This window comes from Micromys minutus (genome assembly GCF_963924665.1).
Source record: "Micromys minutus genome assembly, chromosome: 2".
NCBI classification, from domain to species: domain Eukaryota; kingdom Metazoa; phylum Chordata; class Mammalia; order Rodentia; family Muridae; genus Micromys; species Micromys minutus.
The window spans coordinates 30,318,090-30,343,913 of record NC_137971.1 but is presented as its reverse complement, the minus strand read 5'-3'; the positions used below and the strand labels follow the sequence as shown (position 1 = coordinate 30,343,913).

Below are 25,824 nucleotides of genomic sequence, written 5' to 3'. Positions count from 1 at the left end.
AGACGCAGCAACTGAAGAGAACTGGGGCAGGGGAGCCAAGGAAAGCTGTTCTGAGCAGGGGCAGGTACATTTCAGAGTGTAACCTGAATCAAAGGAGGCTTCATGTGGCTCAGCTGAAGCATCTCATAGCAACCCAAGAATGATAAACTTGACTGAGGAAGAGTAACAAGGGTGTGGGCCTTAGCCTTCCTCAGCTGTATGTAAATAACCATACAGCTGATGAACAGGAAACTTGTAGCTGCTTCTCCTTTGGGTGCTTTTCAACTGTGATGTCAGTATTGACTAAGCACCTGCTAACTTCCTTCTCTGTAACTCATGCAAAGCACATGACCCTGTTCTCAACCTGTGACCCTCAGTCTGTTCTCCCCTGAATGATCTCCTCGTCCTCCTTCTCTTCCTTCAGAAAATAGTTCACAAACTCTGAGAACTAGGGATGTAGAGAGCTCATCTAGTTAAGAGCATTCCAAAGGACCAGGATTTCATTCCTAGATCCCATATGGCAGCTTACAACTGTCTGTAACCCCAGTCCCTGAAGGCCTGACACCCTCTTCTGTCACAAACACACATGCAGACAAAACACCCATACATACAGAATAAATAAAATTTAAAAAATAAAATGATCCTACACACACACACACACACACACACACACACACACACATACACACACTTAAACACAAAATCACTTTGGATTGTGACTTTATTTCCCCATAGGTAGTGTTGGAATTGAACTGAACTGTAACAGAATCTCCCTAAGGTTCCCAGCTTTCATGGGCACAGGCTCCTCCTCCCACTTCTTCAGCTAGCTAAAGTTACCATCTGTAGAACACAGGCTCCTCTGCCCTAAACCATCCAATGACCTTGCGTTACAATTAGAAACCAACCTTTCTCCTCTACCCTCAAGGCCCTTTGTGGCATGATGGGAGCCAGCCTAGACTCCAGCCACAATAATATTCTCTGTAGGAACTTGGCGAGAGTCTTTGCAGTGCGTGCCTTCTGAAGATTGTCCTGAGCATCTCCAGAATCACCTTCCGTATTGCCTCACCCTAGAGATGGTTGATCTTCATCATCAACTAAGCAGAATGTGAGCAGTAAGAAGGTTTCTCTCCCTGAAATGAATAGGCCAGGTGGGGTATGAACAGGAAACAGTGAAGTTGAGGATGACATTAGAGATATGTTCCACTCTTCAGCCTTGGCTAGCCACTGTTTTTCTCTTGTCTGACTGCTTTGATATTCATTTTTCCAAATCACAAAGCTCAGATCATTTTCAGAGATCTATGTATGTATGTATGTATGTATGTATGTATGTATGTATGTATCTATCTATCTATGTATCTATCTATCTATCTATGTATCTATCTATCTATGTATCTATCTATCTATCTATCTATCTATGTATGTATCTATGTATCTATCTATCTATCTATCTATCTATCTTGAAGTCACATCCTCCTTTTCTATCTCTGGAGGACACCAGAACTTCATTAAGGGGGTATGATCAACTTCATGGGAGTAGAAACAGGTGGAGGAGAGGTGGGGGTGGTGACTCTTCAGATTACTCATATGCAAATGAAAGAAAGCAGTGGCCCCCAATTCCCATGGAGAGCTGCAGAGAGACCAGTTTCAGTCACCAGTCATCTTTATTTATACTATAGAGTATTTATGTACTTATACCTTAAGCAATACTTTTGTAAAACAAACAACATCAGACTGCTAAGAGGGGTGTGACTTAATCCTCACCATTCAAATCCTTATCTCACCAAAAGAACTTAGCTAAGGAGTGAGTCTCTAAAGTGACTTTTTTACAGGTCTGAATAGTCACAACCATACTAACCTATTATAAAACTTATGTCCTGGGTTGTGGCTATCCTTTTAGAGAAAAGAACTATTAACTAGAAATATGTTTTGTCTGTGCATGTGTATATACACACATATGTGTTTAGACTGGATTTCCACATACAGAGTCAATTTTGTTTTCAACTAAAAGTTAGGGAACTTGCTTTATTCTATTATTGGGGTTCAAAAGATATTTGGAAGAGAGACTATCTAAGCTGAGGCTCTGGTCTTATTCCAATTTCATTGACGCTGTTGAGAGTTCCACATTCTCTAGAGATCCTTAAGGTAGTGTTATCCCCAATGACTTCCAAGCTTAAAATGGAGACGCTCTGAGTTATGAAAATCTCATCACAACCAATCCAGTGGACACCCCAATATTCGACCAGTGAGTCAGTGGGGAAGGCAGGGCAGGAAGAAGACCCTTGAAGTCCAACAGTGAAATGTTTAGGTTATGACAGTGCTCTGTCTGTGGAGTTCCCATGGTTTTGTCTTGGAAAAAGCCCACATTTCCAGTTCGCAGAAGGGCCTTCTCCACATCACCTAGAAGAGACTTCCCCCACCTGGATCCCGAGAGCACTGGTGTAGTAGCTCCACAGCGTTCACAAAAGGGCACAGCTCGAGATGGGAAGTTCTTGAATGGCAAAGCAGCTGGTTTCATTATGTCGAGGAACTTTGAGGAAGTCACCAAATCCACGATTTAAAAATATATTTCCTATTATACAGACACACCTACTTTCTAGAATTAAAACCAAGTTACTTGTCTGTTATTAACTCTATACAGGTTGTGTAACTCTAGATGAAGTTATGACAAGACTGTCACGTATCCAGGTATCCAGAAAGGGCTTGAAAGAAGAGGGGATTCAGGTGGAAATTTACCAAGGTGTCTGGATTCTGAAGATAAAATTTGAGTCGGAGATCTTATGACTTCGGATATTTTGCTTCTAAAGTGCTCACAGCTCAAGCATAAAGATTTGAAATTCAGGTCCTCATTACCCACAATAAAAGCAGAGAAGCTGATATGTGAGTACCCAGCGTTAGCGGCAGAGACAGGGGTGGTGACCCCTAGAACACTGTCCCTCCAGTCTAGCCAGCTGAGAGCTCGAGGTTAGGTAAGGAGAGACCCCCTTTCAAAAAACAAGGTAGGAGCTGTAGAGGAAGACAACTTATGTAGACAGACCCCTGGCTTCCACGCACACCTCCCCTACCCCGGACCCGGGGGACAGCAGACTCCACTTGACCCAAAAAGCACCTGAGTTGTTGATTGTTTCTTTCAGGGAACCTGATTTACAAGAAAGCTAATGTGAGTTTCACTTTCACTTTTAGTTTGGCTTTTAAATGGCTTTTGTTTGTCTGTTTGCTTTTCTTTTTAAACTATAGAATCTCAGTAGGAGGCCGGTTGTTTTGGAGCTCTCTCTATAGACCAGAGATCCAGCTGCCTTCTGTCTCCAGAGTCCTGGAATTAAGGCGTGCGCCGCCACACCTGACCCTAGTTCCGTTTTTCTGGAGACTGTGACTGCCTAGCCCTGAACCTAAAGTCTCTAGAGTCATCGGCAGGAAAGAAATCCTATGGGATAAGCGCTTGCTCAGAGCTGCTGGGAAGTTTCAGACCCTGCAGAGGTGGGCGAGGTTTCCGAGCGTGGGCGGGACTTGGCGCCTGAGATAAGACCAGGAAATCGCGGTCCTCAGCCTGGAGCCAGACTGCGCCTACCTGTCGCCGGCCCGCCACTCTCCTCGCTCCGCAGGTAGGGAGCATCTTCTCCCGGAATTGGCCTGCAGGGCACTTTAGAGAGCCAGAATCACTAGCCCTTTTGAGGATGGAGAGGGGAGAAGGCAATAGGGAAATACGATGGGTTAACAGGCAGCAACCAGAGTCCGTTTCCTGGCAAAGTTAAGAGCTCAGAGAGTCTGCACTTTGTTAGCGTTAACGCCAGTTTTGTGTGTTGCTCTGGAGGATCTTGAGGTAGGTAGCTGGGTCAGAAGAGATGATGAATTTGAAGCATCTCCTGAGGTCCCGTCCTCTGTCAAGGCCCAGGCTCAGGATTTTTACTCTTATCTGCCCAGAGAACCTAAAGGGGTTTTGGAAGAAAATGCCCCAAACAGTTTTTAGACACAGTGACCTTGGCTATGTTAAAGAGTACGGTGTTCTATCATATTTCTTAAATACGAATAAATTAATGTAGGCGAATTCCTATGAGCTACTTAGCCAGTTTTTTTTTTTTTTTTTTTTTTTTTTAATTGCTCTATTCCATTGTGCTGGGTGGGAAAAGGACATGAGGAATGAGTGCCCAGGGTAGTTACCACAGTCATCCACTGATCAGCTGTGAATGAAACTGCCTGAAATATAGTTAGGTATTTCATTTAGATAAAACTCTTATATGTGTAAGTACTTCATGTTTGAGTGTCTGAGAGGCCTTTTATAGGACAACAAAACAAAACAAAACAAAACAAAAACCTGAGGAGGCATTCCAGAAAGTGTCCGCAGCGGATGATGACAGTGACCAGCAGTGTTTAAGAAGAACTTTATACACTGAAAATATTCGCTTTTCTTGGCTGAGCAGCAAAGTTGGAAGGACATGGCAGTGGTTACTCTGAGGAGGGACGGAGAAGGGAGGAATTGGAGCACAGAGTTTTGGATCATTTGATAGAATTTGAAAATTGGGTAAATTTTCACTCTTTCTTTTGAGAAAGGAAGCTTGCGTCTTTTCCCCTCCCACCCTGGGAAGATAGAGAAGTGGCTTCCCGTGCTCTTCATCTGGACTTCCCCTGGGACAAACCTATTTCCCCATCTTGAATGAGCCATCACTAATTCACTTTAGGTTGCTTTGTGAACCGCTGCTCCCAGCTCTTGTCTGGGAATTTGAAAGGTTACAGTTTCTTTCCTGAGGAACACGATCCTGCTCTCATAGCCCATCTGAGAGGTGCAGGTTCAGAGGTCAATGACCATGCTGATTTACATGGTCCCCGAATTTCCCCTTTTTATCTTCTCCTGCTCACAGCTGCACCCCGAGAACCAGGTAGGAAAGGAAATAATACTGAATAAGGTACCAGACCTAAACTATGACCTTTCAGATTTTATACTAAGCTTTTAAAGCACTCATGATCAAAGATAACTGTTCCAACTGAGTCTGCCATCAGTGTTGGAAAAATTAGGTATAGCCTTCGATGGATGTCACGTACCTCAGTGTGACTGTTTAGTACTTGGCTCGGCTATTTCTCCTACAGCTCATTGCAATAGCCACTATGCCCTCACAGAGCAACTTAAGATCCACTTGCTCTGGGCTCTCAGATGCTGTTGCATCTACCCTTTTCTAACATCAAGGATTCATAATGGTCAGTAAGAAGTCTATGACTTTAACAGTCAAAAATAAGTGACCAGATAATTATCAAGAACTAGATACTTATTTAAACAAATCAAGTTGCATTTTTTCAAGAGTTGAGTTGAGTTGGGGCGGTAAACTTAAAAATAATGTCAAGTGCTGTGGGAACATGCAGTGGCGTCCAGTTTTCATAGCTTGTTTCCCTAGATCAGCAGCTCTTTTTAGGGAAATCTATCATACTTGAACCTGGCACACAACTGGTCCTCACCCATACATTGACCAAATAATACAAATACTTGTGATTTTGAAAAACAGTTAAGGAGCTCAGTATTCAAGGTTCATTCAATACAAGACTTATGGAAATGATGCCACAATCTTACATTTTAAAAATGGCTATTACATGTATAAAACAACTGGGGCTGGAGAGATGCCTCAGAGGTTTAAAGCACTTAAGTGCTCTTCCAGGGGACACAAAGCCAATCTGTCACGCCCACCTCAGAGGATTTGACATCCTTATTTAGCCTCTGAGGCACGAGGTAAGCATATATACAAGCAGGCAAAACGTTCTTTAAAAACAAACAAACAAAATACAGATTTATTTATTATTTATACAGGGTTCTGCCTGCACGTACGCCTGAAGGCCAGAGGAGGGCACCAGGTCTGGTTATAGATGGTTGTGAGCCACCATGTTGGTTGCTGGAAATTGAATTCAGCACTTTTTGGAAGAGTAGCCAGTGTACTTAACCTCTGAGCCATCTCTCCAGCCTCAGGCAGAACACTCTTGCACATAAAGTAAATCAGTCTTTCAAAGTGTAGAGAACTGACAGGCATGCTGACAGTGGCCACAGTTTCTCCAGCTTGGCACTGGGAGTAGGCCATCTAGGTCTCTGGCTCCTTGGGAAGGGGTGTGGCCTTGGCGGCATCTCTGGCCTCTGTTTCATCACATCAGGATCAACTCTGCTCCTTCCCAAGCATACTTTTTGAAAACAGATAAATGTTAGCCAATATTACCAAATTCCCCCTAAGGAGGTTGTGTGTGATGTGCTTACATAATAACAAAAACAACAAACCATAAAAATAAACTGAAATGGTCATTCTACCTTAGTGAAGATGTTTGAGTGCCATTTTTAGGGTCCTTCACAAGAAATTTGGCAGGTGTGATGCTTTTTTTTTTCTAATAATATAAGTAAAATGTTTATTCAATGATTTAAAATTGGGCACACACACACACACACACACACACAAAGAAAAAAATAGTATTCCAGCTTTCATTTTCTATCTCTCTTTTAAAAAAGTATAAATGTGGGCTGGAGAAATGGCTCAGTGGTTAAGAGCACTGGCAGCTCTTCCAGAGGTCCTGAGTTCGATTCCCAGTAACCACATGGTGGCTCACGACCATCTGTAATGGGATTTGAAGTCTTCTTCTGGTGTGTCTGAAGACAGCGACAGTGTACTCATACATAAAAATAAGTAAATAAACCTTTTTTTTATAAATGTGTAAGAACTTACCTGTTCTCTCTATAAAATCCACAGTTGCCTTTGCAGATAATCACTGTCAGGCAGTGTCTTCGAGAGGGGCGGGGTTGTTCTAGAATACAAGTATATTTTTGCTTTATATACCACCCTCTAAGCTCCTTCCTACTTCTTTGCAAACTCATTTCCTATGCATGTGCTAAGTTCTGTCCTTCACAGTATTTTGAGTATACACAGTTTTATTGGCTAATGCATGGGGTATTTCAAGTCTAGGATTATCATTGGCTGGGTCAACCCCTGTTACATATGAGTTTATTTTTTTCTAGGACGAATTTCCAAGACAGGAATAGAGAGATCATATGAAAGAGTTAAAGTTTTAACAGATTACCAAATTGACCTTTAAGACCATTTCACATCCTTGCCAATAAAGGTCAAGAAATCCTGTCTATCTGCATCTTCACTAACACTGCATATGAGAAATCTATAATTTTGGTAGAGCAAAAGGTCCAAATGTTATCACAGATCTTCCATGTACTTTCTTGCTGAGAGTATTCTTTCCATTTTTATTTCTTATTCTCTGAGCTATGTGAGACTCTCGTTTGGTTTCCTCTCAGCTGATGTATAGTTTCCTCACTGACTTTTAGAGATCAGATGCCAGAAGCCTGACTCATAGGCTGTCAGAGAAACTGGGAATGGACACACAAGACCGACACTCCCATGAAAGCTGTAAACGTGTGAATTACATAGAAGAGAACAAATGTTACTTATTAGAAGGAATGTAGTGCTCGCCTTTGACCACCCTCTTTACACAGCAGCTTCTAAAAAGAATGGCTTCTGTTTCCTGCTGACTGCTCCAACAGTGTCCAAAGCAGCGCCAGACTCAGAGAGGGTACTCGGTGTTTGCTGAGTGAATCAGGAAAGCATTCAGCAGAGGGGAGACTAGGATTCAGGCAGCTACATCTCAGGGAGTGGTCCTGAGACATCTAGACCTCAGAGTAGATGAGCCAGAGCCAATGCTCCTTCTTTCCCACACCTCCTACCACTGCACTCTCTTTACTGGAGAAAAGAATTATAATTTGGAACAGATGAGAGGCAGAGGTGAGATTTTTAAGGAGGAAGGAAGCATTGAAAAGTGAAAGTGAAAGTTGTATGTTCTTTACTTTGAAGCTTTGCCTAAAGCAGGCTTTAGTTTTCAAATATGTTTCAGTGTTAAAAAAAAACACATGGTACAGCTGGGGGGTGTTGGGGGGGTTCGTGGCAGATTTCGAATGTACGTTATCAATCTGGGGGCTTGTAATTCAATTTAGAGATGCTTATCATATCATACTCCTTTCCACTTGCTTCTGCATGGTTTTGAGTTACATAATGAAAGCATTTGAACTTTCATCTGTGCAGCTGTGTTTCCACACTTGCAAATCAGTTGATGGCCCTGATATTGCAAATCATCAGAATTGCTTCAGTTGCTGCTGGCTTGGCTGAGCTTTCCCGTTTGGCTTTTAGGGCAAACTTATATATTAGGAGGGACACATCTACCAGTGTCTTGTTGCTCCACCATTGAATTAAGCAGATCTCTCTCTGTTTCATTAGATACAGATAATTCTCAAAACATGAGGATATTCGCTGTCATTATACTCACAGCCTGTTGTCACTTGCTACAGGGTAAGTCACCAAATCTTCTCAGTGGCTTCTATATTTTCAATATTTTAGCCATGAGTTTAAAATGGAATTAATTTGTGGTGTGTGTGTGTGGTGTGTGTGTGTGTGTGTGATGTGTGTGTGTGTGTGTGTGTGTGTGTGTGTGTATGAGGTGTGGTGTGTGTCTGTGTGTGGTGTGTATGTGTGTATGTATATGAGGTGTGGTGTGTATGTGTGTATGTATATAAGGTGTGGTGTGTGTCTGTGTGTGGTGTGTGTGTGGTGTGTGTGTGTGGTGTGTGTGTGTATATATGAGGTGTGGTGTGTGTGTGGTGTGTGTGTGTATGTATATGAGGTGTGGTGTGTGTGTGGTGTGTATGTGTGTATGTATATGAGGTGTGGTGTGTGTCTGTGTGTGGTGTGTATGTGGTGTGTGTGTGTGGTGTGTGTGTGTGTATGTATATGAGGTGTGGTGTGTGTGTGGTGTGTATGTGTGTATGTATATGAGGTGTGGTGTGTGTGTGTGTGTGTGTGTGTGTGTCTGTGTGTGTGTGTGTGTGTGTGTGTAGGGGGTATGTGTGTAGAACAAGGACTCTTATTTGTTGTTTATTGCTGAGAACTGTGGGCCAGCTGGGTCAAAACCTTCTGGGGTTCTCCTGTCTCCACTTCCCAGTGTAGGCACATGCTACTGCACCTGGCTTTTACCTGGGCTCTGGGGATTTGAACTTGGGTCCATGTGTTGCACAGCAAGTCATTTACTTACTGAGTAAGTTACTCCATAAAATATTTCTAAAGGAATATACTTTGCTTATAAAAAGCACATTCTAGCTCCTTCTTCATTGAGGAAGATACTTGTAATGGACGAAAGAAGATACAGGAGCTGTGGGTGTAGTTTAGCAGTAGAACACTTGGCTGTTGTATACAAAGCTCAGGATGCAATCTCAGCACCAGAATCAAATGAACGATTGAACAATAACACACACCCCCCAGGGATGAATATAAAAATACAGGTAATGCAGAATAGATGATCTGTTTCCTAAGAATACTGAAAATTCCCAGGGAGATGGCTGCTGATAATATATTTTTATTTATTGGTTCCTTTTAAACAAGACTGGGAATACATTATGTAGATTGTTTACGTCCCCTTCCTCCCAATAAAGTTATTTTAAAGAAGAATTTTAGTGTTTATGTGATTCAGTAGGTAAAGTGATGGTAACCTTTTACCTGTTTTTTCAAATGTGTTTGGCGGAGTTTCTGTCTTCTGAAGGCTGGTCCTCTTTCCTTTTCAGCATTTAGCATCACAGCTCCGAAGGACCTGTACGTGGCAGAGTACGGCAGCAATGTCACGATTGAATGCAGGTTCCCAGTAAAACAGGAACTGGACCTGCTGGCGTTAGTGGTGTACTGGGAAAAGGAAGACAAGCAAGTTATTCAGTTTGTGAAGGGAGAGGAGGACCTAAAGCCTCAGCACAGCAGCTTCAGGGGGAGAGCCTCCTTGCCAAAGGACCAGCTTTTGAAGGGAAATGCTGCGCTTCAGATCACAAATGTCAAGCTGCAGGACGCAGGCATATACTGCTGCATGATCAGCTATGGTGGTGCGGACTACAAGCGAATCACACTGAAAGTCAATGGTAAGAAGTACTCTGAGTGAGGACGGCTTCGTCTCTATTTAAAGCATCTCCCTAATGTTGAGCGACGTTTGCTCTCGGAAGTTCACACTCATTTCTCACAGAACAACAGCATTCGTTCGTTTGTCCGTATACTCCGCCACTGAAAATGTCTAGCAGGGTGTGTTTGACAGTGACTTGAGATTCAGTACCAGACAATACACAGCCGTGGTCTGCAGTTTCATAGCTCGCAAAGGTGAAATGCCAGCTGTCCACTTCTTCTTACCGTAAATGCAATATATATGATATTGGTTATATATGGATATGTAACTATGTAGTATACAGCACATATAGAATATGTGTATATATGTATATAACATAATATATAACATGTAATCTATATAATGTATAATAATATACTATACTACAATATATATTTATTTATATATAATTATATATATTGCATTTATGATAAGAAGCAAACACCTGGCATTTTATCTTTGCAAGCTTTCTGAATTACTTGTAAATATGTGTACATACACACACACACACACACATACACATACATATTTACAAATAATTTGGATATCATGGAAAGAAATAGAATCATAAAAATATCTCTCCTCCCTAAACACCATCTTCCATGGTGTGTGTGTGTGTGTGTGTGTGTGTGTGTGTGTGTGTGTGTAGTAGCTACTATTTGTACATCCCTCCATAACTTTTTGATTGGATTACTGTTTATATTTATTCTATCAGGCTTAGCACAGTTTTATTCCTATGAATATCTCCATATTAAATTCAATATATATACATATATCATACAAATTTAAATATATATACATATATAAATACATTATGAATAGATAAAATATATAATGTGTATGTGGATATATAGCTCTCTATCAATCAACCAGTCAGTTTATCTATCTCTCTCTCCTACTGTAAGGGTCCCATTCAAAAAAACTTAAGGCTAATCTATAAAGGATGAGAAGTGAAGACCTTAAGTGTAGAGCAACAGGTGCAGAGATGGTACGGGCTACCCTCGGAAAGCATGCATTCGTTTTCAGGGCCTGTATCTCTGGGACTGCTGAGGAGGAACGATGAGTGTAAGTTCCTGAAGAACAAGCCTCAGAAATGCCATCAGGTCACTTGAGTTCAAGGTTTTGGGTTGGAACTAACTAAGGGAAGGAAAACACCTTAATAACCACCCCTGCTTTCACTGTTGGGTTGCATAGATCCGAGACCGTCACTCATCCTAGGCATACACAGCCAGTCCAAATGCCCACCAAAGTCTCTCTTCATGTACCTCCCACAGTGGTATCCCTTAGATCAGGTCCTTTCATGGTCTGCAGAAATAGCTTTCTAATTCACACTGCGCTGACCACCGTCTTCTTTAGGCAGATATTGCAGATGATCGGCCTGCTCCTTTTTGGTTTTCATAAAAACTTTAAAACTATTTGGCTAGAATTAGGTAGTCTCCTTTGATCTGCTTCTTACTAAAACAGTGTGAAGATCAATATTAAACACAGGAAAAATTCACATTTCTTATAAGAGATCACAATTATTAACTCAAAATTATGTAGAGAGTAGGGAAAATGTTCATTCGATGGTTTATTAATGGATCTCTGATGCTAGCTAGATCACTCAGCGCTCCCATGGTTATGAAAATGTCACTTGTCTTATTTTGTTGCTTGGCTTTAACTTCCATTACCTTTTACTTACAATTCTTTACTTGTGACATTCACGAAAGGAGATGGGATTTGGTTGTTAATATCTTGAGCTCCTGTTAGTACATCAGCAAATATGAGGCTTGTTCCAAAATATTTAAAGAAATTATGATGCCGGAAGGCCACGAACAGTCAAAGTTACTGAACCTGGGGCAGGGACACATGGTGGCAGTCAGGAAGGAAACAGAGTATGAGTCTCTGTGAAAAGAAGTCTCTTGTGGCTTGTAGGAGTAGGTGACTTTGTGGTGAGAAAGAATTTACTCTAGGTTCTCCGCTCAATGATGCCTTTGATAGCAAAGACAACCTCTGGAGCTGATGGCTTCTCCATGGAGGGATCTTTGATGAGACAAAGCTGATAACCAAGCCGACTCAATGACTTCATCCTCTCTTAGAAATTACTAGTTTGGCATTTTATTGCCAGTTCATCTTGCCATTTGTACACAGCAGCTCTGGGAGTTTAGCTGGTCTAGACCAGGAATCAGAACCTTGGCTTTGGCGGGTGCTGTGGCTCAAATCTGTAATCCCAGCTATGTGGGAGGCTGAGGCAGGAGAACCACACAATTAGGACTCGTCCATGCTACAAACATATAGCAGGTTCAAGAGCAGCCTGGGCAGTTTAGCAAGATCCTTTCTCAAATATAAATACATACTAAATTAAAATAGGAACAGGACTGAGGACATGCCCAGTAGTAGAACACTTGCCCAGAATGTACAGGACCCTGGTTTCAGTTTCTGGCACCGCGGTTTCTGGCATGCAGGAGCTTCCCGTGTCAAGGAAGTAGAGCTCCTGAATTATGCAAATGATTTCACAGCAAGTCTGCCCCTCTGAGTGTGTGGTAGTGCAGCTTCCCTACAGGGAGTTCACTCACCATGGGGTTTTAAAGGTGAAGCATTTCAAAACTGAAATCTGAAAGAGTGTACTTTTGGATTAACTCACTTTTTATTATCTCTTTGGACTCTCTTATACCATCAAAATTTTACAGAAGACCCTCAGGCCTCTGGCTTTTAATTGAAACTTTTCAGCTTTAATCACTGAATATCAGAAAGTTAATATCAGAAATATATTACTATCAGAAAGTCTGGGTGTTGTTGGAATAGGTGCGGAACCAGCGCCCAAGGCCTGCTCAGGGCACAGGTTCTGATGGGAAGGAGCGGTGTCACTGGCTGGGCAGGGGGTTCCTGTGTCCCTGGATCCTGGGGGACCCAGTAATTCTGGGTGCTGGGGCAGATGTTGTGCCCTCCTCACCTGTGATCCTGGGTGTGTTAGAACACCTGGGAGTTGAGCTTCCTCTCGGTGTTGTGGGATGGGTTCGGAGCCGGCACCTAAGGTCTGCTCAGGGCACAGGTTCAGACCAGAAGCTAACTCAGTTTTTGCTCTCTCTTTGGATTCTGTTGTACCTTAAAAGGTTTACAGAAGACCCTCAGGCATCTGGCTTTTAACTGAAAATACTCAGTTTTAATCACTGAACTTATTATCAGAAAGAAAATGAAATGTCCATTTAATATTTCTCGGAATGTAGATGGTATTAAGCATCTGTAAGAAACACTTTAATCACATGGCTCAGGATTGTTGTGGCTCACAAGATCCTCCAGCCCTGTTTAAATGTTTTCTATACCATCTATCCCTATCTAAGATGTCTCAGCACATCATGTTTATTGTCTCTTTCCTTCTCTTGAACACAAGCTCTAGGGATGGTAGGGGATTTGCTCAGTTTTATTGTTATACTCCCTGGCCTTGACGTATAATGAAGTTCCAGTGTATTAAGAAAAGAAAACGATACTTTTGAAGAAATGGCTTAAAAACCGATTAGCTTAAAATATTTGCTATACAAACAGACTTGAATATGGGGAACTTTAAACTGTTCCTCATGAGCCGTGGGAACTTTCTTAAGACCCACTGAAGTCTTGATGAAAAATGGGAAGAGATGGATGTGCTTACAGCCCTCCACAGCTGTGCTCACAGCTGTCCTCACAGTCCTAGCCTGATAAGTAACAGCAGGGGTAGCTGTTATAATTAACACTCACAGAACACTTAATATGTGTGAGGTCATGCCCTGGGCTTCTTGCTCATAAAAATTTATTTAATCTTTAATATGACTCTTTGGGGGAGGCACTTGCTCATGACCATGGCTGGTTATTTTGTTGTTGTTGTTTTATTTACTTTCAAATCTGAATATTTCTCTTCATAGGTGGCGTCTTAGATTCAGTGGCACATAGCATTGTTGTTCTCATTTTCAGGTATTAAAAGTTTGATGGCCAAAGAAATAATGTGATTTACCTAAATTCTACCCCGATAAAAATCATGAAGCAGGTCCTAAACCTAACTAGCCCATCTGTAAAATCTATGCCCTTCCCAAATGTTTCGTTGCCTGTCTTTGTACCTCTGGGGTGTGGATCAGGGAACAGATGGCTTTAAAAGTGACTTGAACTTTTCCTGGTTTAATCAGTGTTGTAGAGCTAAACCAGAGCTTTGAAAACAAAACTTGTCTACTCTCTCTTTGAGGTGTTACAAGTGTGTATGTGATTATAAAGGACATATTTGGTATACACACACATACACACACACACACACACACACACACACAGAGAGAGAGAGAGAGAGAGAGAGAGAGAGAGAGAGAGAGAACACGCGAGAGTGCATGCTTATATTATAAGAAATTGTCATTGTGAAGATCAAAAGGAAATGACTCACTGATATCATGTAGTTGATTCAATCTAACACATGATACACTCTGAAAATGTACAAGAAAGATACTCAAAAGAAGAAACAAATGGAACAGAGATTGTCTGTGATGCCTTGCTAAGTGTGACGACTCAGGACCAGTACACCTTACGTAATTCATCGTTAACAAATGAAGATGGTCTCAATCCTCTTGATGTTGTTTTTAGCCAGTGCTTTATTATATCCAACTCAATGTTTGTTTTTAATGTCCCAAAGTGGCTGGTAAAGTCACTTCTGACATTTTGTTTTGCTTTGTGTTGAAGTGTTAGCTTTATCTTTGGTCCTCAATGTCTTTAAGGAGACTTTGTAATATGCTTGTTTTTAAAGATGGTGAGTTGAGTTAGAAGTAGATAAGAGGGACTGTCTGTAGCTCCATTGGTATAGTGCCTGCCATTCATGAAGTTCTGCTTTGGTCCCCAGCACAGCATAAAACCACATGCAACGGCACACAGTTGCCTGTGACCCCAGCACTCAGGAGGACGAGGCGGGTTACCTTTGAGTACACAGCAAGTTCAAGGCTAGCCTGGTCTCCATGAAACTCTTCCTTAAAAGCAAAACCAAACAAAAATAGACAGGAGAATTGGGGAAAAAAAATCCGTAGTAAGTTAGGTATGAATCAACACCCTCCCCACTTCCTGTGGCAGACGTTCAGACCCAGTGACAGCCATCAGTGTTCGTGAGGCATAATGAACCTACAGCAAACGTGCAAGCGGAGATTCTGATGCTTCCCGCCTGTGTCCTCATGCAGACCTTAGAGACGGAGGCTGTGGAGGTTTAGTCAGCCGTGGATGCATCCACTCATCAACCGCTCACCGTGGTCTTCTAGAGGAAGCACGGCTCTCCTGCCGTGAGCAGAAAGCAAATATTTCACTCCGAATGTTTTATCATTTACAGTGATTTTAAATTTAAACCTTTAATTTCCCAGAAACATTAAGTCGTGGGCCATGTGGCGTAGACCCTATTGTGGTGACATTATTTCCTGATGTACCTATTTTGTGATGTATAGTGGCCTCATCTTCAGTTGTTCTTAATGTGGTAAATACAAGATTGGACAAGTGCTCATCAAAGCTGCTTCTTGAAATTGTGATTATACCCATTTTATTGGTGGTGGTTTTCTTGGTGCGTGGGCAGCCAAGCATATTATAGCTTTGCTTTATCTTAGCTACTGTGTGTCAAGTTTCTGTGAAAATATATCACAAAGCTCTCCTTATGTCTTTGGTAATGGAGTAGGGCTCTAAGGCTCTATCCTGGGCTCTGTATGGCTCACTAAAGACTCATAAGTAGGACAATGATTGCTCAGGAAATAGATGTTTTGTTTATATTTAGGTAGAAAGACTTGTGGTTTCAAGATGACAGTTTACTTAGTTTAGTTGGTACATTTAGTTTGAGCTCAATGAACACTCTGGTGTGGTTTTTACAACAACGAGGTTGTTCCTGGAGTCCAAATGTGGCCCAGATTTGAACAGAAGACCTGAGGCAGACTAACACCTACTTCCTGCTGCACAAATAGCAGAGCTGGAGACTCTTGGTATTTCTCCAATAACCAGCCCAAGTTGATACTCTTTGTAAGCAGACACCACAAAGCCACACGTCTAACCCTAAGATGGGAGAGCCCTGACCTCTTTTTGCTTCTGACCTAGCCCCGTACCGAAAAATCAACCAAAGAATTTCCGTGGATCCAGCCACTTCTGAGCATGAACTGGTATGTCAGGCTGAAGGTTACCCGGAAGCTGAAGTAATCTGGACAAACAGTGACCACCAGTCCCTGCGTGGAAAGAGAACTGTCACCACTTCCCAGACAGAGGAGAAGCTTCTCAATGTGACCAGCCACCTGAGGGTCAATGCAACAGCTAATGATGTTTTCTACTGTACATTTTGGAAATTACAGTCAGGGGAAAACCACACAGCTGAACTGATCATCCCAGGTGAGTTGCCTAACGAGGTCCCCGGACTCCTAGCATGATGGCCATTTGCCATAGTCATTTAGCCATAGTTGACTGGGTGTATAAAGAAATTAACGCTTATGTTTGCTGGACGTATTATTCTATTTCCTCTTTTTCTTGCATGCAAGCGGTGATGCTACTTGATAAACATTCAGCAAGAATAGATAAAGAAGTATCTGCTCCTGACAGACTGTATGTCACTGAGGATTTGTAGATGAATAGGACATAAGTGTTCCAGGAAACAGGTGACAGTTGTATGTCCGAAATGCTCTTGTAACTGGGGCTCCATGGGCAGGAGAGCACGGCTCTGCTTTTGCTTCAGAAGTGTAAACCCTGTCGCATCAGAGCTGCCCTCCTTCTCCAGGATTGCTGTAGTAGGAGGCAAATGCATTGGGTTTTTTACATCTTAATACTCAACAGGAAGGATCCTTTCCTCCCATACTCCTCTACAGGGTCTCTCTGATAGTTCAACTCCAGGAAGTTGCCTTGTGTACAAAACACGGGGCTCATGCTTATTGGCAACCTGCTAGCTGGGTTGTAACTCACCAGGCAGGAGTATTTCAGGGATAGAATGAGCTGTATGAAAATTGTTTGCAAATTGAGTTTTTTTTTAATTCATTACCATACAGGAATGGGAGACAGTCTGGCGAAAAGCTCAGAGCATCCTAAGAATATTAGTCCAGAGCTACTCTGAGAATTGCTTCTGTCTCCATTTTAACCCCTGTGTACATTGACAGTACGCTCACGTTTAGAGACAGCCCTTTGAAGTTTAGAGAACATAAATGAAACTACATTGAAAAGTCAACCAATATGAAAAATACAGCCCAGGATGGGTTGGAGCCAAAAGGAGCACATAAGTTTGGAAAAACTTTAAAAGAAAAAGAAAAGAAAAGACACTCTAACTGGAATTGGACTTTTCCCTAAAAGCTATATTGCTGGTTTCCTGCCATTAAATGTTTCATGTGGCTGGAAATGTAGTTCAGTTGGGAGAATACTTGCCTAGCATCCACAAAGATCTGACCCCAGCACCATGTAAACTTGGTTTTATAGGGCTCACCTATAATCCAAACACTTGGGTGGTGGAAGCAGGAGGATCAGAAGGTCAAGGTCATCTTCAGGTGCATAGCAAGTTCAAGGCCAGTATGGATTACCAGAGACCCTGCCTCAAAGACAAAACAAACAAACATCATCACGATAAAGCAGCACAAAGATGCTTTCTGGCGATTTATTTGTGGGACATCCCGAGTAACTTAACCACTCTGAGTGTCTCTTCTCATCTGTAACTTGGGTTCATAGTGGGACCAAATAGGAGCTGAGTTAGACATGAGATGGGAGTTAGCAATCCCAGAGCATCCTTGTGTCATGGGACCCATTTTTCTCTTTCACAAAACTCCACAGACAGAGAAACAGGAGGGAGAAGCCAATAACCAGAATGCCCAAGAGTTTCAAACAAGGAAGAAAAAGAACATGCATTGGCCCCTGATCTTGACCAGGTGCATAACGGCACCCCTGCTTTCCCATGTTCTGGAGCTGGCTTTCCACACCAAATCAGCTCTCAGTGTCTGTATTAAAGAACGCACAAGGAACTTCCTGCCTTTAATATGACAGTCACTTTCTGGGGCACTGTGCTAAACATGTCACAGGCCTGGAGTTCGACTTCTCTGTGCTGCTCCCATTTTCTTAGGAGACCTGTCTTCTCCTTCCAATGCTTACCTGGAATTACGTTTAACTTCCAGTAATTAGGATCACCCTAAGACGAAACTAGATTTCAGGAGTGATCATTCTCCTGACGCTTTCAGAAAAACTTCACCTTTTTCATCAGCTTCTCTGTATTCCTTTCCAGAATTGCCTGCAGCACGTCTCCCACAGAACAGGACTCGCTGGGTACTTCTGGGATCTGTCCTGCTGTTCCTCCTTGTAGGGTCCACAGTCCTCTTCTGCTTGAGAAAACAAGGTATTTCCTCCATTGCTGGACCGCCTGCAGGGACGTGCCTGAGGGTCCTTTCCCCATGGGCTTGAGCAGGCAGCGCCAGAGATGGTGCTCCTCTGACTAGACGCGAACAGCCCCACATCACAGGGTGCTGTCCGACCCTGCACACAAGCAGAGCCTCGCTAGGAAACACTGACTTGAAAGGTGTTGGCTTCCCCTCTCTGGGCTAGCTTTCAGGTACACAGAGTAAGTTTTAGCAGTGACTCTGGTGTAGTGTCTTCTGCTCACACTCTTGTTCTTCAATATCTCCTACGTTGGAGTGTGGTGTTGGACCCTGTTGTCATTTGGAGAAGTTTGAGTTGGACAAGGGTTTAAAGGAAGCTAAAAGACTCAGCTTTCAAGGGAGCACTGTGAGGTTCACTGTTCAGGGGGAGTTTAGACAATAAGAAAGACACTCTGACTGGAATTGGAGGGGTGGGGGATGGGTAACAATGGAGGCTGAGGAAGAAAGCCGTAAGGTTTATTTTTACAGACTTTGAAGACAGAGCACTGTGGTGCTTGTTGGTCTCAGCTGAACTCAAGTCTTGTATTTCTTACAACATCTTATTGATCTGGGTTCTAGCTACCCTAAGTGGGAAAACATGTCTGTCTAAAAAGAGCTGTGGTACCTTTATCACAAAGCATTTTTTTTTTTTGCAAGATTTCTGAAGACAGACTGACATAGTTTTTAAAATAATTTTCATACATTTATTTCAGTACTTCCCCATAAGAATGACTAAAATCTAGGGAAATGAATATGTTCGAATAATGCCTTCCCATTGTAAGATGACTTAGAGTAAAACTTTTTCACCAGTACTTTGAAATGTATACCAAGTGAGCCAATGACGTATGGATTTGCCAAATAGGGAAATAGAATATGGGAGGGAACACTGGTCCTCAGAGAGGAATTCCCCAGCACCCCTTCAGAAGGCGAGTGTATGGGGGAAGTGTTGTAATTGGGGAGGTGGCAACCAGCTGCTTCCAAAGAATAAGCCCTGAGCAGAAGCAAGAGGGTTGCCAGGATGTAAGGATTAAGTTTCAGTGACACATCTGGATTAGGACTAGCCTGGGACTTGCACAAGGAAGCAGTCAAGGAAGTTACCAAATCGCATCTGGAAGGATTGGTTGAGGATGAGAATAGGAGAGGACCAGCAGATGATACAATAACTCAGGATGTGTACCATCTCTAGGGGAGGGTGGAAAACAAAATACAGTTCTAAAAACCATCTGAGAATGAAAAGATGTGCCCTAAGTTGTAGAATAATGAACATTGCCTTTTGGGCACTAGAACAAAGATGTTCACGGGCTAAAAGCCTGGTGATCAGGGATTAATTGGTGTCACCTAAAAACCTTACATTGAACGTCCCTGTGGGATGTAGTCGCATCATGCTATAAGGAATTATGATCAATTTCTTCTTTATTTAGTGAGAATGCTAGATGTGGAGAAATGTGGCATCGAAGGTATGAACTCAAAAAACCGAGATGGTAAGTGTGGATCACAGAAGGGAGAGGCAAGCTGAAAGACCATGAGAGACAGCAGCCAGGCATGGTCCTGCAGGGCTGCAGTTCCGGCACTCTGTAGGCTGAGGCAGGAGAATAGGGAGCTGCAGGCCAACCTGAGCCACATAGCAAAACCCCAAAACAAAACAAAAGGAAGGATTAAAAAAAGCTGCTGTAACAAGGAGAAATCTGCTAGTCACATCTCCCTCCTTTCAAAGGAAAAGCTGTGTGTGGGGGCTGCTGGCTCCTCCGCCACATTTGAAGAAATGCTGGGTTTGCAGCTGCTGCTGTGCCTATATGGTCCCTGTAACTAGGGACAGTGCTGACTTGTTTGAATGGGCAGTTAGGCAGATGATTCTGCCATGTGGTTAGCTGTTAACTGTTTCATCACCCTGCCCCCAAACAATCAGATAAACATGAGAATCATCTCTACTTTGTAGTAGAGAAAAGAGGGCTGAGAAGATAATGTGGGGCGCTTGAGAGCACGCAGACTTAACCACAGATGTTTGTTCTTGTGCTACGTACTTCAATTTATTCTGCTACTGATGTCTATTTATAAGAGCAAAAATGTCATGCAGCAGAGGACAGCACTGTCTAGCATCAATATCAATGTGAGAAGAGACCTTTGATCCAGTGAGGGCACAGTTTCCCGATGTAGGGGAATGCCAAGGCACTGAGGTGGAGAGGGTAACGGGGAGAGACACCTTTGCAGAGACAACTTGAGGGGGAGGGGGGATAGGAACAGGGGGAGATAACATTTGAAATGTAAATACAGAGAGTATCCAATAAAATAATTTTTTAAAAAAGAGCAGAAAAATCTAAACCAGCCAACTGAACTATTTTTAAATAAGTTATCTAATTCATTTAAATGTTGTTAGAAACCAAACAGAAAGCCCAGGATTAAAGTGGTTTAACTAACTTGGGCAGACCCAAGCAGGTTCCCTCATGCACATCACCTCAGTACATACCGCTGAATTACCCTGAGGAACCAGCCTTGCTTGCTCAGGACTGAGGATTTCTCAGCCCAGCACACTTTCCATTTTAAAAGCAGGGCAGTCCCGGACATGCAAGGATGGTTAGTCATCCTTCATCATGTAAGGGTAGTCAGATATAGGCAGAATGTGCCTCTGTCTTCCTGCAACATTATTATATGCTCTGGCAAACATCAAATTTGTTTATCTTACATGTCATAATCCTCCCCCACCTCGTATACCCCCTGCCCTTATGAAATTATTATACTGTGATCACTCTCCAGATACACAGCTCGAGGAGACGTAAGCAGTGCTGAGCCCTCTGATCATCGAGGGGGGATTGGCAGCTTGTAGTCTGTGAAAGAGAGGGGCCCATGGGACATGGGTCCAAGGACTCAAAATGGAACCCGAGAAGAGAACAAAGAGAGGAGGTGTTGGAAGAGGAGCCCGGGACAAAGGAAATTTCTGCAGGAGACACTGCTAAGCAAGTTGCCCATCAATCATCTTGGGAAACGGGTTGAGGGTTCCTCATTTAACCCCTGGTCCTTGCACAAGGCACCTTTTCCTCTTCCCAGTGCCCGGACGAGAGACAGAGTCACCAGTGTGAATGCGTTCTATTTATTTTGAGTCTGTGTGTTCTTGCTGTGAGCGCCTGGTTCTGACTGGTGAATTCTGAAGACGTAATAGATGTTAAAATGTAGTCACCAGAACTCAGCCGCTGCTTGGCGTCCTCTGTAACAACTGGTAGAAGCAGGAAGCATGGAGGTCACGTGGCTGGTTTGACCGGCTCTTGCTTGTCTGACTCGAATAGTCTTTATTCCCAGTCCTCAGGCCTCTGCAGTAATAGTTGTTCTGTTTAAGTATCAGCTTCACAGGTGTTGGTTGCTGTACTCAAACATCTTATTTCATCACCATAGCAACCCTCATGCTAACCTCTGTTACATTCACTTCATAGCCAAGAAGCTGAGTGACTAAATGACTTGCCCATGCAATAACCGCTATCAGATCTCTATTCTTCAGCCACTGTCCTTTCAGGATAGAATTTGTAGCCAAGAATCTAATTTAAAAACTTTGTATTATGTAGCATTGTATATCACGCCATGCCTTGTGCACTGTGCTGGCCTCTGACAAAGAGATAGATGTAAGCCAGGGTACCAGTCAGATTTGCTTATGTGTGTTCAGTACTCAGATCGGTGTTCATTAACAAGGATCTTGCATTTAAAGACACCGGAGAATAACTCTCCAGTTCTTTGTCTAGCATTATATTTACCTCTGATTTGTTATCCTTGCCAAACAATTTCGTGTTCTCCATAGAGTGTCTAATCTTGTTGAATAGTTCTCTCTTTTTCCTAGTTAAACAATATTGACGTCGGAGGAGATAGCTCAGTTGGTAAAATTCTTTCTTCACAAGTGTGAAACCCTGAGGTTTATCCCCAGAACCCACATAAAAATCAGTTGAGTATGTCTGTGTGTACTTTTGATCCCAGCTCTAGGGAGGCAGACAGGCAGATCCCTATCTCTCATTGGCCAGCCAGCCTAGCATGCTTGGTAAGCTCCAGGCCTGTATCTATCTATCTATGTATCTATCTATGTATCTATCTATCTATCTATCTATCTATCTATCTATCTATCTATCTATGTATCTATCTATCTATCTATGTATCTATGTATCTATGTATCTATCTATCTATCTATCTATGTATCTATCTATCTATCTATGTATCTATGTATCTATGTATCTATGTATCTATCTATGTATCTATCTATCTACCTATCTATCTATCTGTCTATCATCTATCATCTATCTATCTATCTATCTATCTACCTATCTATCTATCTATGTATCTATCTATCTATGCATCTATGTATGTATGTATCTATCTATCTATGTATCTATCTATCTATTCATCTACTGTACATTTTCTGTGCACTTTGCCCTTTTTATTTATTTAATATGTTGATACTTATGCTGCTTCCAGAACTGATCTAAAGATCCAAAAAGGGAGCTGCCTCATTTCTAGGTTTTCTTTCCCATCCCTCTAGGCACCTCTCACACTGTCTAGGCCAGACTCCATGTCTGCTGCCTATATCTATAGGCACCATTTATAAAGCATGTATTTACGGAGTTTGGGTTTGGCTTGTTCTGTGTCTGCTCAGTGGGAGAACGTAGGTCCCCCAGGGTATACTGAGTCAAGCCAGTACCAAGGGGGAGCGTTGTTTGTGTCTCCACGGGAGAAGCAGATCTGGGGCTATTTTTGTTTCTTTCTTGACTTCTTTTCTCAAACACAGATGCTCCACTTGCTTATTACAGGTTCTCCCCAGAAATGTCAGCATTGACACTTGACTGCTGGCTGCCCTGGGAAAGCCCAATAGCTCTGTGTGAACCCTTGAAGGCCACTGCCTCTCCTTACCACAGGGGCCTCTAAGATACTGTTTCCTAGAGGTTTTGAGAATCAGTGTTCTCTTGTGCAAGGAGGGGAGGAGGAGCCCAGAACTTTGTTACAGTTTTCTTTGTTTTGTCACAGGTCAAGACTGAATAAACAGGCTGGGTATGTTGGAGCATGCCTCCAGTTGCAGGCAGAGGCAGGTGGATCTCTGTGAGTTTGAGGCTAGCCTGGTCTCCATAGTGAATTCTAAGCTAGCCAAGGCTAGGTAGTGAGATCCTGTCCCACAGAAAAGACTGGCATATTAGAACCCCCAACAAAACCCCTGAGACTCCTTCTGCTACTTGTTCACACAAGCTTATTGATGATTCTCGTGTTAATGTCTTGTTTGTATGAAGTCTTAAGAAAAGATATGGTTGGGCATTTTATTTATTCATTTTATTCAAAATCTTAATACCATCTTACGGTGTTAGATTATTAAGGCACTTTATTCTTTGTGTTGTGTGTAACCATAAATGGAAAGTTTATTTTGTGTCTGATAGTCATTGTATTGCATTAATTTAATAAAATATTATTTATTAAGCCTTTGGGTTTTTTTTCTTTTTTTAAGCCCCTCCCCATTACCCCTTCACCATCTCCTCAGAGAAGGGAACCCCCCTTGGGGACCACCCAACCCTGGGATATCCAGTCACAGTAAGCCTAAGCACATCCTCTCCCACTGAGGCCCAACCAGGCCATCCAGTTAGGAGAAAGGGGCCCAATGGCAGGCAACAGTTACAGAAGGCCTCTCTGCTCGAGCTGTTAAGGGGACCCACATGAAGACCAAGCTTCACATCTTCTATGAAAATGTAGGAGGTCCAGGTCCATCTTCTGCATGCTCTTTGTTTGGTAGTTCAATCTCAGTCCCATGGACCTGGGTTAATTGATTCTGTAGGTCTTCTTTGACCCCTTTGTCTCACTCAGTTCCATCCCCGACTCTTCCATGAGACTCCCCGAGTACCACCTGATGTTTCCATCTGCTGCTGGGTGAAGCCTCTCAGGAGAGTTGTGCTAGGCTTCTGCTGGATGGTCCTTGTGGGACAAGCCTGGTGGCCGGACCGTGGACAGTGGAGCTTGGGGACAGCTCAGGGCAGCTGGGATATTTTTTTTTTTTTTAAGTCAACCCATTTCCCAGTTTAACCTACAGTGAAAGAAAAGTCTCTTAGAATACCGGCATTCCTGTCTTTTTTTCCACACCGCATTCATGTTTATAGAGCATGCTTTTGAATCCTGAATGATGAATACTATCGAAACAACTTATTTAAAGAAATTTTTAGGAGCTGGAGAGCTCAGAGGTTAAGAGAGCACTTGCAGGTCTTGCAGCGGACGGACGCAGGTTCGGTTCACAGCATTCAAATAGTTACAACCACCTTCCAGGCAACCGAGCCAATCCAGTGTCCCCTTCTGGTCTCCGTGGGTACTGCTGCGTGCACAAGGTGCCTAAACATACGTGCAGGCAAAACATGCAAACCCGTAAAACAAATAAATCCTGAAAATATATTACGACATTTTGGTCTCTTTTGCTTTAAAGATTTAATAAAATATGAAGAAAACTGTCAAAAGTATTCCATCCAGAACGGAGCCCTGGGGCGGGGGAGTGGGGGGAGAGTGGGTCCCACAGAGCGGAAGCAGTGAGGGGCTTGTTCTGAGCATGCTCAGATCAGTGACCATGGAGCCGCCCCAGCAGCAGCGCCAAGCTGTGTGTGCTTCAGTCTTCAGGCCCGGAGGAGAAATGAGAAACCCGAGGCTAGGTAAAGTCCAGGGCTCAGACCCAAGTCTTCCCCGGAACCATAAGGAAATCTGTTGTTTTCAAACAACACCACAGTCGCCATTAAAGAATGTGTGTGTCGTTGAGTGTGTTGTCTCTCGTGACCACTTCTTCAGCAATTGAACTTAAACTTGGGATCTTTGGATAATTTCTTAAAACCAGATACGTTCAAAGCATGGTGTTTCTAATAACACATGACAGACTCTGGATGTTTGCAAAGATCTGCATCTTTGTAGTAATAATGACACATGGCGTCAGCCCCTGGAAACAGCCCCCGGACAGTCACCGTTTACCAGCAGAAGGCTTCCTGGCACAATTATATCACGCGCCAACATGTTGATTAATGTGTTGTCTCTGAAGGACTCCTTCTCCCTCCACTCTTCAACTTTGGAGTCTAAGGGTTAGCCTCCCTCTCCTGTCCTCCACCCAAGCTGAGAAATACAAAAGCGCCATTTAACTCCAGAAATTAATCTGCCGTTTCTACCACAAACATCTCAGTGATTCATCATTACATTTTACTGGGCACTCTGAGGGAGTCAAAGATATACCCCATGCCTTGCAGTCTTGCCTAAGACAGTACAAAAATTCATTTAAAACGTTCATTTAATTAAAATTCCTTTAAAAAAACCATTTGAAACCATTCATCTGTGAGTTAGAATACGAGTGCTTAGGACAATGCCTGGGGACAGCAAGAAGATGGTGAATTCTGAACAGATGGGGTTTGATTAGGATATGGTTTGTCCCTCAAATAGCCCTGTACTGGATATGTCATCTGCAAAGTGTTGGTGTGGACGGACTGGAGCCTTTGACAGATGGTAGCTGGTCCTGAGGAGGAGTTGGTGGGTTTCTGTGGGAAGTGAATCAGGTCATATGGTTACTGTGGAAAGACGGTCTTATTCTCCTTGGGATTAATCATTAATAATCATTAATATC

At 42.8% G+C, this 25,824-nt stretch overlaps 1 protein-coding gene across 1 annotated transcript; it reads left to right on the top strand.

Annotated features, from left to right (window-relative positions):
- Window positions 1-8,233: 8,233 nt before the first annotated feature.
- Window positions 8,234-21,081, top strand: CD274 (CD274 molecule; the record flags this gene model as incomplete). The annotated part of the gene is made up of 6 exons (XM_080911547.1): window positions 8,234-8,285; window positions 9,551-9,892; window positions 15,958-16,242; window positions 18,104-18,214; window positions 19,655-19,714; window positions 20,985-21,081. The coding sequence occupies 6 exons, from the start codon at window positions 8,234-8,236 to the stop codon at window positions 21,005-21,007; spliced, it is 873 nt and encodes a 290-aa protein (XP_080767673.1). The 3' UTR covers window positions 21,008-21,081.
- Window positions 21,082-25,824: the final 4,743 nt, after the last annotated feature.